At 58.7% G+C, this 13,399-nt stretch overlaps 1 protein-coding gene across 5 annotated transcripts in view; it reads right to left on the minus strand.

The window, feature by feature from the left end:
• The window catches only part of HDAC5 (histone deacetylase 5), a 36,973-nt gene that overhangs the window by 4,683 nt on the left and 18,891 nt on the right, over positions 1–13,399 (minus strand). For 3 of the 5 annotated variants that reach the window (XM_068976657.1, XM_068976656.1, XM_068976654.1), the window contains 13 exons: positions 7,375–7,634; positions 7,149–7,293; positions 6,920–7,034; positions 6,454–6,584; positions 6,178–6,324; positions 5,975–6,087; positions 5,545–5,676; positions 5,100–5,322; positions 3,655–3,866; positions 2,715–3,002; positions 1,776–1,941; positions 764–897; positions 88–208 (listed from right to left, as the gene is read on the minus strand). In XM_068976657.1, the coding sequence (XP_068832758.1) occupies positions 88–208; positions 764–897; positions 1,776–1,941; positions 2,715–3,002; positions 3,655–3,866; positions 5,100–5,322; positions 5,545–5,676; positions 5,975–6,087; positions 6,178–6,324; positions 6,454–6,584; positions 6,920–7,034; positions 7,149–7,293; positions 7,375–7,634 (2,187 nt within the window). Of the gene's footprint in view, positions 1–87; positions 209–763; positions 898–1,775; positions 1,942–2,714; positions 3,003–3,654; positions 3,867–5,099; positions 5,323–5,544; positions 5,677–5,974; positions 6,088–6,177; positions 6,325–6,453; positions 6,585–6,919; positions 7,035–7,148; positions 7,635–13,399 lie in introns of all 5 variants that reach the window. The other 2 variants (XM_068976655.1, XM_068976653.1) reach the window with 2 other exon arrangements.

Consider the following 13,399-nt stretch of genomic DNA (forward strand, 5'->3'; position numbering starts at 1 on the left):
ATGATGGTCTTCCTGACAGCCCCTGTCCCATCCAGGCAGCAGACCCAGCCTGGCCCACCACCCCTCCCTGCTGGCCGCTCAACTCACCGAGCAGCTTCTTGCTGTCCAGCTTCTGCCGGTTGAGGGGGCTGGTACCGTAGAGCAGGGTGTGGTACTCGGAGTGCACCGTCTGGATCTCATCCAGCGTGGCTTTACGACCCCGGATTCGCTGTTGGGAGAGGGGGCAGCAAGAGGGGGAGCTGGTGATTAGGCTGGCGCTGCAGGCCCAGTACCTCTCTCCACCCCACAGTCTGGGCATATGAAGCCACCTTCTAGCCTCAGGAGATCCAAAGGTGGCTGTGTGTGTGTTGTTTTTTTTTTCAATCGATGGGACATTGCTATTCTTTTCATTTTTGGCCATGCCATGCAACACACAGGATCTTAGTTTGCCCAGCAGGGATGGATCCCGGGTCCCCTGCAGTGGAAGCGCCGAATCCTAATCAATGGGCCCTCTGGGGAAGTCCCAGGATATGCAAAGTTTTTTGAGAAAGTATGCCTCAGTCCCCCAGGGACCCCAGTCCAGGACCCTCCCCCATTCAGCTAGGGACCATGGGGGCACCAGGCCACAAAGGATGGAACTGAGAAGCACATGGGGGCCTGACCCTGAAGTCAGAGGTTGAAAAGAGAATGAGGAAGAGACACAGACAGGGCATCCTCGACACTAGAAACACAGGACTTTCGCTGGGTTTGAGGTGGAAGCTGGAAGGAGGGGGGACCCCCTTACCTCACACTTGCTGAGCAGGCCTGTCTCCTGCAGCCGGGACCAGATGCTCTGGATCCGGCCAGCATGCTCGGGGTGCACATGTGTGTTCCCGCACATGCACTGGTGCTTCAGCATGAACGTGTCGTAGACCACACCTGGGCCGGAGACACACCTGTCAGCCAGCACAGCTCCGGGCCGTGTCACAGCCTGGCCCGCCACCCTCAGCGGAGCTCACCGAGCTCTCCCTGGCCCACCCTGGTCCCAGCCCCTCCTCGTGGCCACTCCAGCTGCCCTCCTACATGCCTGCTCCTCTTCTCTTCCTGAAATTCCTTTCCCCCATCACCACCTGTCAGCAGTCTCCCTGCTCCTCAAGCCTCCACCAGGCCGCCAACACCACTATCCGCTTTAACCTCACAGCACCTCCTCCTTCCCTCTGTCCCCCGTCAGAGCCTCTGTGTGCCGCCCCCCATCCCCACGCCCCACTGGTGAGTGGGGACCATCCTCAAGTGGGGTCCCTCAAAGGGACCATCTGTGCCCCTACAGAGCCCAGCTCTGGGAGCTTTCACATGGAACAGCCTTCTGGAATGGACTGAAGCCTCAATCTTAACCTTAAAGGGAGGAGAAAGAGCTAGAGGAGCACGGCCCCACTGATAGCGGGCTCCCTCCACCCAGGCCTCCAGGGCAGAGGCATCGAGGAAGCAAAATCAGTGGTCCCTCGGTGTGGGGCGGGGGGACCCTGAAAAAGATGCTGCTCCCGGAATACATGGACATTCACCCCCACCTGCCCAGTGAAGCAAAGGCTGCCACCACGACCACAGGTGGCTGTGCACACCGGGAGACAGCCAAAGCCTGTTTCCCTCCCTTCAGGGTGCTCTGAGGGTCCCTGGCCATCCCTCCAGGGCAGAGGCTATATCTCATCCCTTCACAACACCCAAGACCAGATGCCATGTCATGCACAGCATGCCACCCACCGCCCCCTCCCCTGCCCCCGCAACACACACAATGGAAGACAGCTCATGGGGGAAGGGCTCACCTGTGGTGAAGAGGTGCTTAGTGGGCTGGTCTGGGGGGCTCTTCATGCCCCCAGGGGCAGCAGGTGAGGACTGGGTGCGGCCCAGGGCCTGGTGGGGCACAGTGGCCAGGCTGAGGGGTGCCTGGTATACCTGCAGTGGCTGCAGCTGCTGGGTGTCTGCAAATGCCTGGGAAGGAGAGAGCAGGAGGGAGCCTGGGTGAGGCTGAGGCTGAGATGGAAGTGAGGACAGGTGCCCTGGGGCCTCCCGGGGGGGCCTGAATCCAACCCTCTCTTCCAGATCTCCTTCCTCCAGCTCCTCCCTCCAGGGACAGGAGACACTCCAGTCTTAGCCATCTCCATCCTCATCTCCATCCCCGAGGAGATGGGGAGGGATGGGGGGACGAGATGAGTCATGCTACCAGAGTAACACTGAGGTAAGCTGCTGGGAGGGACGGGGGTGTGGGAGGGGGTGTGATGAGTCAGGCCCTGAGGGCTCAGCTGTGTCCGCCATGAATGGAGTGTGCGGAGTGTGCGCTCGCTCGGCGCCAGGGCAGACTGTAGTACAGCGGGGGCGGGTGTGTACACACGCACGCACGCAGAGACCGACGCACAACCGGCCCTACGTAGGCAGAGACGCAGATATACACAGACCACGTGCATCCAAGTGTGCATGTGCGCGCACACACACACACACACACACACACACACACACACACACACAGAAGCAGACAAGCGGGGGCAGTCAGTCAGAGGGAGGGGCTGGCAGACGGGGCAGAGAGAGCTCTAAGACTGACACCAGCTCTCCCCCTTCCACAGCCCCTTGTCTCTTTCCTGCTCCCCTGGGCACAGCCTGGAAACTGCAGACTGCGGAGAGGGGAGAGCAAAGCGAAGGGCAAAGGCGCAAAGAAGAGGAGGGAGGACAGACGGGTGGTGACCAAGGGCCAGGGCGCAGGGGGCCACCTTTTTGTAACCAGCACTGGACTCCTCCAAGTCGGGCCCCTCTTCAGCACCGCTCTCTCGCTCCTCATCCTTGACCTGGATGCAGTCCTCCTCCTCCTCCTCTTCCTCCTCCTCCTCTTCCTCTTCCTCCAGGTCTTCCTGGGTGCTCTCACTCTCCGTGGAGCCTTCTCGGGGTATGGTGAGGGCTCCCTCCCCCAGCAAGGCGTCCTGCTGCTCCGTCAGCTCCTCCTCTGTCTCCTCGGGGTGGGTGGTGGGCTGCCGTGGCAGCTCCCCCGTCTTGGTAAGGATCTGGAAGCAGAGCCAGGAGGCCCATCAGCTGGGAGGGGGGCGCAGCCATGCAGCCCGAGGCCCCGGAGAGTCTGTTCCTGCCCTCCTCCTTTCCCAGTGGTCGCCCAGCCCATACAGGGCTTTGATGTGGACAGAAAAGGCAAGGTGGGGACTTCCCTGGTGCTCCAGTGGTTAAGAAGCCACCTGTCAATATAGGGGACCACAGGTTCGATCCCTGGTCCTGGAACTAAAATCCCACGTTTCAGAGGCAAACTAAGTCCTCACACCATAACTATGGAGCCCACACTCTAGAGTCCATGCCCCACAACAAGAGAAACCACCGCAGTGGTAAGTCTGTGCACTGCAACTAGAGAAAGCCTGCAGCTAAAAATAAATAATAAAATAATGAGCTTTAAAAATAAATAAATATTCCCCCCTCAAAAAAATATGATACATTCTCTAAAAAAAAAGGGCAAGGTGACTCCTCTGATGCAGCAGGGAGTGGCCGAGGAGGTCAGATGCGCCTCCCTCTCTGCCAGCCTAGCACCCTCTGTATCTTGCCCCTAGCAGAGCCCCAGATGTCAGCTTCTCCCAGCTCACCTTACCCAGCCAGCCCAGCACCCTCGTGTCCTGCCCCCAGCACAGCCCCAGATGTCGGATTCTCCTGGCTCACCTTGCCCAGCTGCAGCTGCTGCTGCTTCTGCTTCTCCAGGAATTGCTGGTGCTGCTGCTGCATGACCAGCTGCTGCAGGGCCTGGGGGCTCTGGGGCAGTGGCGAGGACTGGGTGCGGCTCAGGGGCCGGTGCCGCGGGAGCTTGCCCACTGTCCGCATGCTGGTGGCCACGCGCTCACCCGTCACCAGCGGGGACTGCCCGTGGAGCGGCACTGTGAGGTGGGGGAAGGGGAGCAAGCATTACTGTTAGGATACCAGGCTCCCCTCTCCCACCCCAGACTCTCCTCCTTCTGGAACAGCACTCTACCGGCTGGGGCGGGGCAGGTGGTGGAACCTGGGAGGGGCCTGGAGCACCTCTGCCCCCAGAACTGAGTCCTATTCTTCCTCCTCCCTACAACTGAACAGTCTTGCTGCTCAGACCCACCACCTCCAGCAAGCCTTCCTAGATTCACTGTTCCCTCCCTTTAATTCATTTAGTCAAACTTTTACGGTAGGCCCAGGAACATTTTTACCAATCTATCAGAGTTCCTGGGCTTCTCTGGTGGCTCAGATGGTAAAGAATCTGCCTGCAGTACAGGGACCCAGGTTTGATCCCTAGGTTAGGAGAAGGGAATGGCAACCCACTCCAGTATTCTTGCAGGGAGAATCCCATGGACAGAGGAGCCTGGCAGGCTACAGTCCATCGGGCTGCAGAGCTGGAAACGACTGAGTGACTAACACACACACTACATACTCCCTTTAATTCACTTGCAGATACACAGTTTTGGGCCCTCCTTGTGCATGAACAATGACTAGTTCTCCCCAGCTGTAGGACCTCCCTGATCATGGACATAGATCCCACCCAGCTGAGAAGCCTAGGGCCCAAGATTATGAGACGTTTAAGCAGAACCTCTTCTGATGCTGCCAGGTCCTTACGGGCTGTCTGTCTAAAGCTATGCTGTCCAATCCCATAGCTGCCAGTCACACATGACCACTGCCCTGTCTAAACTAAGATGTGCTCTAAGTATGAAATACCTACCAGGTTTAAAAGACAGTATGAAAAACAAAATAAAATATTTCACTGCTAATTCTTTACATTCATTATATGTTCCGATAATAGCATCCTAGATAGACTGAATTAGGTATAAGTTATTAATTTCAGCAATTTTTTTTTGCATTTTTTAATGGGGCTACTAGAACAAACACTTTAAAGTACATGTGCTGCTTGTATTGTATTTCTACTGGATGGCACTGCCCTGGAATAGGAGCTCCATTAGGATGGCAGAGGTACAGTGCCTGGCTGGCATCTGTAGAATGCGGAAAAAATCCATGATGCCGTTGAGGGGAGCTGTGACATGCCTGGTGAGTATCCCTGGCTACTTCTCCCTGACAAGTGGTCCCTCCAGCTGAGCCGTAAGGATGGGGTCCGGCCACGCCCCCTCCTCACACAGCTGCCTGCCACTCACCAGCAATGAGGGTGCTCTGCTGCCGGGCTTGTTCCAGGAGCAGCACGTGCTGCAGCAATGAGGCATGCCCGTGGGGGCTCGAGTCGCCCTCCAGTGCCACACCCAGCAGGCAGCCAGGGATGGAGGATGTGCTCATGAACTTGCCGGTCAGTGCACCGCCCTGCCGCAGGGACTGGAGGGCCTGCCTCTCGGCCTCCTGCTGCGTCGACAGCTTCGGGGAGGCCTGGGATGGGACGGGAGATGGCGATGAGAGAAGGGTTTATACTGCCCCCCAAGGTCTGCCAATGTTGAACCAGTATCCCTTACCTACCCTCTGCCCACCCCCACCCCGAGCTTTGGGGAAGACCTTCTGATCTCCCTCAGGACGTTGGGAGGATAAACACGCCAGCTGGGGGCATCCAGGACCAAAGACCTCAACACCAGAGGGGATGTGCCCCGTACTCACGGTGAGGTGCGAGTTGGTGACTGTGACCGTGGCCTGCAGCCCTAGGGAGATGTTGGGCAGAGAGGGAGACGTGTAGAGGCTGAACTGGTTGGGGGAGGTGTCCGGAGGGAGGGCCCGGTGCTGGGGGAGCATCTGGGGAGCAGTTGGGAGAGACAGGTATGAGAGCAGGCAAAGGACAGCCACCTGGGGCTAGGGCCAAGGCAGAGGGCTCCGAATGGCACCCCACTTCCCACACCAAGCCCCACCTGGGGGAACTGAGAGGTCAGAGCCATGCAGAGGCCCACAGGACACATCCCACTTCAGGGCAACAGGTCCCTTCAGTCTGTCCATTCGGGGCAGAAAGGCCCCTGCTAGGCACTCTCAGCCAGACAGAACGCACGGGACAGGAAGCAGCTCTGGCCCACCCGCCCAGTCCCTGGTGGGCCTGTACCTCGGTGGGGATGTTGGGAACCGAGCCCGTAAAGCCATTCTCCGCGATGGTGCTGTGGGAGCTGTTGGGAGAGCTGGGGCCAGAGCCTGGCGCGCTATTACACACGGCGGACACTACGGGAGAGGCGGCTGTCACCTGGGCCTGCTCGGAGCAGCCCCCCCACTCCCCAGCCCTCAGAACAGGGACAAGAGATGAGCCCTTACCCCCAGGTCCGGCACCTGTGATCTCGACAGCTCTCTTCTTAAAGGTGCTAATGACAGTCCCATCCTTGCGACGCAAGAGGGGACTGCTTCTCCGCTCGGCCACCTTCTGCTTTAGCCTCGAACGTACTTTTAAGTTGGGTTCGGAGGCTGGGGAGAAGGCAGCCGGGGCTCAGACACATCCACACGAGCGGACATACCTGCAGCCTGGCCCTTCCACATTCCCACCTCTGCCTAACCCTGCCCCCCCCATAACCTGGGCAGCCAGGCTATACTCACCTGTTTTGCGGAGGGGGAAGTCATCGCGGCTGTCATAGGGCCCAAGCAAAGGCAGTTTGTAGGAGGGAGGCGTCCCAGGGGGGCCGCTCTGGGGAGGGGAACTCTGGTCCAAAGAAGCATGGTGGGTTCCCCTGCGGGGGGGAGGGAAGGAATGGAGAGATGTCTAGGGGATCACCCAGTCTTTGGGGTACAGAGAGAAGATGGAGACAGGTCTAGGGGATCACCCAACCAGCTGGACCCACAACCGAGCAATCTACATTTATGAAATATCCACTGCCTACGGTGATACGAAATGGATCTTCGGGAGGGCAGCGAGGAGAGAAACCAGGAGTCGGGGGGAGTCCCATCTCCTAGGAGAGATTGCAGGGCCCCTACATGACTTCAGCCCAGAAGCCCCATGTCTGCCTGCAGCCAGGCAGCCCTTGAGCTGGGCACCTCTGCAACCCATGCCTGTCAAGGGTCGTACCAGCATTTAGGATGCTGTGGGAGGGAATGGTTGAGGCCGCCTGGTGTGGGCTCCTTTGACTTCGACAGGAGGAATTCCTGGAGCCGTAGCTTCACCTCAGTGCTGGCGATGGCACCTGTGGGACAGGGCACAGCTGACCCAGGAGCTGGGGGCCAGGACCCCATGGCTGGGGGAGGGGCAGGAATCCCAGCTGCGACCCCCGCCCAACCCAGAGGCACCCCAGCCTCACTCTCTTTGCTCTTCTCCTTGTTTCGAAGGATGAGCAGCTGCTGCTCGAGCCGCTGCTTCTCCAGCTCCTCCTGCCGCTGCTGCTCCCGCTGCCGCTGCTGCTCCAGCTCCTGCTGCCTCTTGGCTGCCAGCATCTCCTGCTGCTGCTGCAGGGGCAGTGGGGAGGCAAGGTGAGCCGAGTCCAGGGTGGGGCTCGGAGGTCTGGGTGCCCTGGCCCCCACGCTCACCTTGAGGTGCTTCTGCAGCTGGACTTCATGCTGCCGGGTCAGGTGGTCATGCTGTTTCTGGAACTCAGCGAACAGAAGCTGCTTCTGCAATTGCTGTTGCTGCTTGAGCGCCAGGAGCTCCTGCTGCAGTTGCTGCTCCCGCAGCGCGGGGTCCACAGGGCCTGCCAGAGCCCCCCGCAGCTCCACGGGGCTGGGGCTGCCTCCTCCCCCGCCCCCCATGGAGCTGGGCATGGCTCCTGGCAGCACCGGTTTCACCTCTACTGCGGAGAGAAGAACCAGGAAGGGGTTAGCAGGCCATCCGCACTGGGCCCTGATCACCACGCCTGGGGCCCAGAAAGCTACCAGGCAGGATTACTAGACCCCAAGAGAATGGGGGACGAGGGTGGGGGGAGTCAAATCCCTCTGCTCCGTGAATACAGCCTTCTGCCTTCATTAAATGAGACTGAAGCCATGAACTTCATTACAAAAATGTGCATAACTAAAGCAGGGTACCTGGAAGATCATGAGTATTTAACAAAGACGACCACTGGACATTTTATGTGAATCATTTGGCGTGTGCGTGTGCTAAGTCACTTCAGTCGTGTCCAACTCTTTGTGACCCCATGGACTGTAGAGACTGCCAGGCTCCTCTGCTCATGGGATTCTCCAGGCAAGAATACTAGAGTGGGTTTTCATGTCCTCCTTCAGGGGATCTTCCTGAATTACTTTCGTGATAAGGAAACTGAGATTTTAGAGAGGTTTAAGTAACATGATCAAAGACAGACAGCCCAGGTGATCAATAAACCAAGATGTGAATCCAAATCCTATGCTTTTAACCATCATCCTTCCTGCGCTTCCTCCCCCACCTCTCAACACCACAGCGTCCCTGCCAAGAAGCCTGTAGCACACAAGAAACCAAGGCATCGACATTGGTTCTAGAACTGATGGGGCTGGCAGCCAGGGGCCTAAGCAAGCCTAGGAAAGGTCTGTGGACACACCCATGGACAATGGACAGTCTATCCATTCTCCTGTTCCCTGCCTCACACTCAGCTAGGGCAGATGGGGTGGGAGGGTGAGGCTATGGGAACAGGGTGGGGTGGGAGCAGGAGGCTGCAAGGGAAGGGGGTGCAGGGCGGCACCAAACCAAGGACTGGAGGGGGCTGGGAGTCAGACTCGCTTCCTTTGCTGGATTATCTCCTTTCAACAGTTTTATTGTAATTACCCTGAAAATGCCGCTATATATAGAGTGAGCCAAACAGCAGCTGTGCCTGGGGGGAGGGGGAAGGAGAGAGAGAGAATGGGAGGGCAGGCGCAGGGAGGAGGTGGGAGGAGGAGACAGGAAAGGAAAGGGAATCAGACAGGAAGAAGGGTAATGGCAGGAGGGTGGCTGGAGCCTAGGCAGAGATCTCAGAACTCAAGTCCCAGGAAGAACCCGCTGGGAAGAGAAAAGGAGTGGAGGGATCTGCTGGGCCCCCAGACCTTGGGTCCAAGCCCCCACGTGGACAATGGGCCAAGGGGCCCCAGGGAATGGCAACAGATCCCAATGGACTTATGGGAAAAGATGGGTCTCGACCTCTTGATCCCTGTACACTGTCCTCTGGCCGCTCAATGTCATCACTCCCCACCACTGCCCTGTGGTTGCCAGGGCAACTGGGCAAACACCACGCCAGCAGGGAGCTCCAAGCCCAGCCCACACCCCACAAAGCCTCCTGACGCCTGCAGGAAAGGGAAGGCAGGCTACCCACTGCCTGGGAAGGAGGAAGTGAGAGAGGCAGAGCCAAACTGTCTTGTTCTTTTCCATTTCTTTCTCCAAAGACAGCCCTCACTTTCCCCACTCCAGTCCAGGGAGGTCACGGGGAGCTGGGAAGACTTTCCGGTGGCAAGGAGGCCCATGCCAACCCAGGCCTGCAGACGGAAAGACCCTACCATTCTGATGGCAGCCAGAGTCCCCTGCACTCGGAAACAGGCCCAGGCCTCTACCACCGTCCCTTATCAAGAGTGGAGAGGGGGATGAAGGGCTGAGCTAATAAGAAAGCTCCCACACCCTCTGCAGTCTATGAGTCTGGCTCTCTCCAGGGAGCCTGAATGGATGTCATCAAGGCAGGGGCAAGGCCCGCTGAAGGCCAAGGTCATGCTATCCTCATGGCTGAACGTGGCCCCCGGGCCCACTGGAGGTGGGAGAGGGAAGGTAGCCTGAACACAGGATCTCCCTCGCTCTCCAGCAGCCCTTCTTCCCCCAGCACAGCCGGGCACATTCCTCTGTGGTTTGCCCGCCAGCCACACTGACGACTCTGCGGCCACAAGGCCAGAGCCACATCTGCAGGAGTGGCCAGATGTGGCCAGGAGGGTGGGGTTAAACACACACACACACACACACACACACACACACACACGCTCACTCACTTTCCCTCCCAACCCATGCCCTGCTCCAGCACCAGGAGGAAAGACCCTGGCAAACTACAGAGGCCCTTTCTGGAGATGGACGGCCCTGTCCGGTGTGCAAAAGCAGGGTGGCAACAAGGAGCCAGCAGCCAGCCTCGGGTGTCCCCAGCCCTGGAAATACCCAGCAGGGCCCCAGGCTGGCTGGAGAGTTATCTGTTCCTCGGCAAGGCTGGCTTGGCCTGTGGCGCTCTGATCGCTCGGCCAAGAGGTGGACAGGCTTCAACCTGCTGCTCCCGGCAGCTCCAGGGCTGCGGGAGCCGGATGCCAGCCCGCCCGTCCAGGGAAGGGCAAGGGTCCAAGCGCTCCTGGCTCCCAGCAGATAACCCTGCTTGGGCTGGAACTGCCACCAGCAATGCTGGCTTCCCCTGTCGGAGCCCTGCAAAGAAGCCACGGGCTCAGCCGTAGGGACTCTCCCACCAGGGTCCCTGTGCGGCCGCCGCCACAGCAGCAGTGGAGATGCTGGGTCCTGCGCTGCTGTCGCGGCCGCACTCCCGTTGGTATGCAGGTGGTGGGGCGGCCAGCGGGCCCCACTGCACAGTCTTGTTCCCACACAAGCAGGAAGCACAGGCGACTGGGGAATATTAATCTTTAGGCCCTGAGGGGCCCAAACAGGATGCGGCACCCCCTGGGTCTGCCAGGTAGTAACCCAGCTCCATCCAAGATGGACGGTGCCAAGACTGGACAGCTGGGGTCGGGGAAAGGGTCGGCGGTGGGGTGGGGTGGGGGGACACAGAGCCCTCCAAATGTAGTTTTCTGGGCACAAAACCTAGAGCCTGCCACCCCTCGAGGGTCTGCGCCCTTGGCCAGTGTGGCATGAGCAGAGCAGGTGGCAGTGGCGGCCGTGAGAACCGAGCACCTGGAGGGGAAATGGGTGTGTCACGATAGGGAGCTCCCGACCACCTCCCGGTGGACGGAGGAGACGGGCGGACTTCTGGAAAGGGAAGAAAGGAGATGCAAGGACTGCTGGACCCTGAGAGGGCAGGCTGGGGACCCTGGCTAGCCAAGGCCAGGGAAGGGATCACGTGGGAGGACACAGCCCCCTATGCCATGCCTCCGCCTGACAGAGTTGCAGGAAGTCGAAAGGAAGCCAGCAGCTGGTGCAGGGACCTCCTGCAAAGGGAGACAGAAGGGACCAGGTCTGCCCTGCTCCGTACTCCACCCCTTCCGGGAGCTCTGACCTTGCCTCCCAGGAGCCACGGCCGTAGGAACAAGCAGTAACAGCATCCTGTCCCCTAGCTTTCGGCAAGACTAACCAACACTGTCTCCCTGGAGAAGTCCCAGCCCAGGCAGCTAGGTGGGCAGCCGTCAGAGTGCAGCCCCGCACACACCAGGCTCTGGCTCAGAGGGAACCACTCTGCCCTGCTCATGGGGACAACTAAGCAGCACCAGTGACACTTCCGTGGACACTTCCTTCCCATCTCGCTGGACTTCCGGTCTCTCCACGAACCCCATCACCCCATCAGCCCAGTGGGGGCTCCCACAGCAGATTCTTTGGGCAGTACAACCAGGGATAGCCTGGCTCCTGGTACGCCAGAGAGGTGGGGGGGCAGCGGGGGGGGCGGGGGCGGGGGAGATGACGCAGGTGCTGACAGGGTAACCTCTGGGATGACTGCCAGCACAGGCTTAGACTAAAAAGAGAGTGCCCAGGCAAGGGGACACTGCCCCCAGGCAGACAAGGGATTCTAGGACACAAGGAGCGGGTTTCAGCAGCACCTTCGGGAAAAGGGTTCAAAATAAAAAACAGATGCAGCTGCCCAAGGGCAAGGTCAAGCCTGCCTCCTGCTCTGAACAGACCACAAGCTACGCCCCAGCTCCCAGCCTTCTCTTGGAGAAGTCACCAACTCCAGCGTGCATGTGACCCAAACTCTAGCAGCAGGGAAACGGTACCTTGAGTTCCCCCTGGAGAAAAGTCCTGGGGCACACCCCCAGTGTGTGGACCCACCCAGCAGACCTAAGCAGCATAACACTTGACTCTAAAGAGACCCTGCTCCTGGAAGCCCCCAGCCACAGAAGGTTAGGGGAAGGAGGGGAGCCAGGGCCCAAAGAATATGAGGGAAGTGTGCATTAAGCAGTTCGGAATGTCTACACACCCCCAACAATAAAAGGGAAGGGACTTCCCTGATGGTCTGGTGGTTAAGACTCGGTCCCTCCGACGCAGGGGGGATGGGTTCTATCCCTGGTCGGGAGACCTAAAATACCACAGGCTGTGTGTCGTGGCCATATAAATAAATTAAATCTCCAAAAGATAGGGGAGAGGGAGAAAAGGAATTCTGTTTCAGCCGGCTCCTAACACGGACGAGCCTCTGAGGCAGCTCTGCAGGAGATCCCTCCAAGGAAGTAGCAGGGCCTCAAACCCAGGTGTCCTGATTCCCGGCTCAAGCGGGTTCACGAACCCCAATGCCGGGCATCCCAGGCCCTGGAGAACTGACCCCTCTGGAGAGTTAACGGGCTGGCAGCCCTCCCTGGAGGGCAGTGCCTTCCACCAGCACCCAGACCCCCAGGAGCTCCCTCAGCAGGCCGGGGAGTCAGCAACTTCCTTAAACGTCCAGTGACCTCGTTCCGTCCCTCTGGAGAATGGGGAAAGGCTCTCATCCCTTTCCTGGCCTGGAGGGATCTTGGAAGAAGGCAGGGAACAGCATTTCATACTCCTCCCCGTGACGCCGATGACCCCTCCCCACCGAGGACGGTTTCCCATGATCTATTTCTGTGCTCTTACGTGACTAGCGAGGCCAATTTAGGTTCGACAGGTTCTACCACAATGCAGACAGTATTTCCACATGTGCGAGCTGGGGTTGACTCTCACCTAGCAATTTTCCCAACTCCTCCTGCAATGCAAGCCAACACACATCACGTAATGGTGAGGAGCGAGGGCTCTGGGGTAAAAGACGCCAGGGTTCAATCCAGGCTCTTTCTGGGGCAAGACACTGAGCCCCCTCCCTGCGCTCTAGGCAGGCATCTGTGAAATGGGAGGAAGCACCCACCTCCCAGAGCTGCCGGGGCTCCAGAGAGATAAGACATGCAGTGGAGCTTGGCACAGAGCCTGGGAAAATCTCAGGAGGTACTGGTGGAGGCTATTAACGGCTCCTGACATTTTTTGTGTGTCCTGGACCACTTCGGCAGAGCCTGTGGACCACTTCTCAAAATGTTTCTAAAGTGCATGAAATAAAATACTCAGGATTCCATGGGGACAAGTGCATAGACGGCCTGAATTCTAAGGAAGTCAGGCTCAGACCTCTGCCAGGATGAAGCCTTAGCTCTCTCATGTCAGACTGTCCCAAGGTCACTCTGTGGTCCTGTCCCAATCAAATCCCTTCCGGTGGGCCCCGCACAACACAAGCTGGCGTGGCTGGAAACTGGATCCCAGAGCTGGAGGAGGCATCCCTTGGGAGGAGCCTTCTCCCAATGACAGCATGTCTCTCCCGCCTCCCTTGCCTTGCTACCTCCAAGAAGGATCACACTGTCCTCTGAGGCTCACCCCCCAGCAGTGGGGTCCCTCCGTCCCTTCAAAGCATTTCTTAACTCAGATGAACGCAAGTTTTGGTCTGTGCTCTTGGAGAGCCAGCTTCCAGTGGTGGGAAAGCCTATAAAGGCATCTAACTTTTCT

This window comes from Capricornis sumatraensis, chromosome 8, assembly GCF_032405125.1.
Source record: "Capricornis sumatraensis isolate serow.1 chromosome 8, serow.2, whole genome shotgun sequence".
NCBI lineage: Eukaryota > Metazoa > Chordata > Mammalia > Artiodactyla > Bovidae > Capricornis > Capricornis sumatraensis.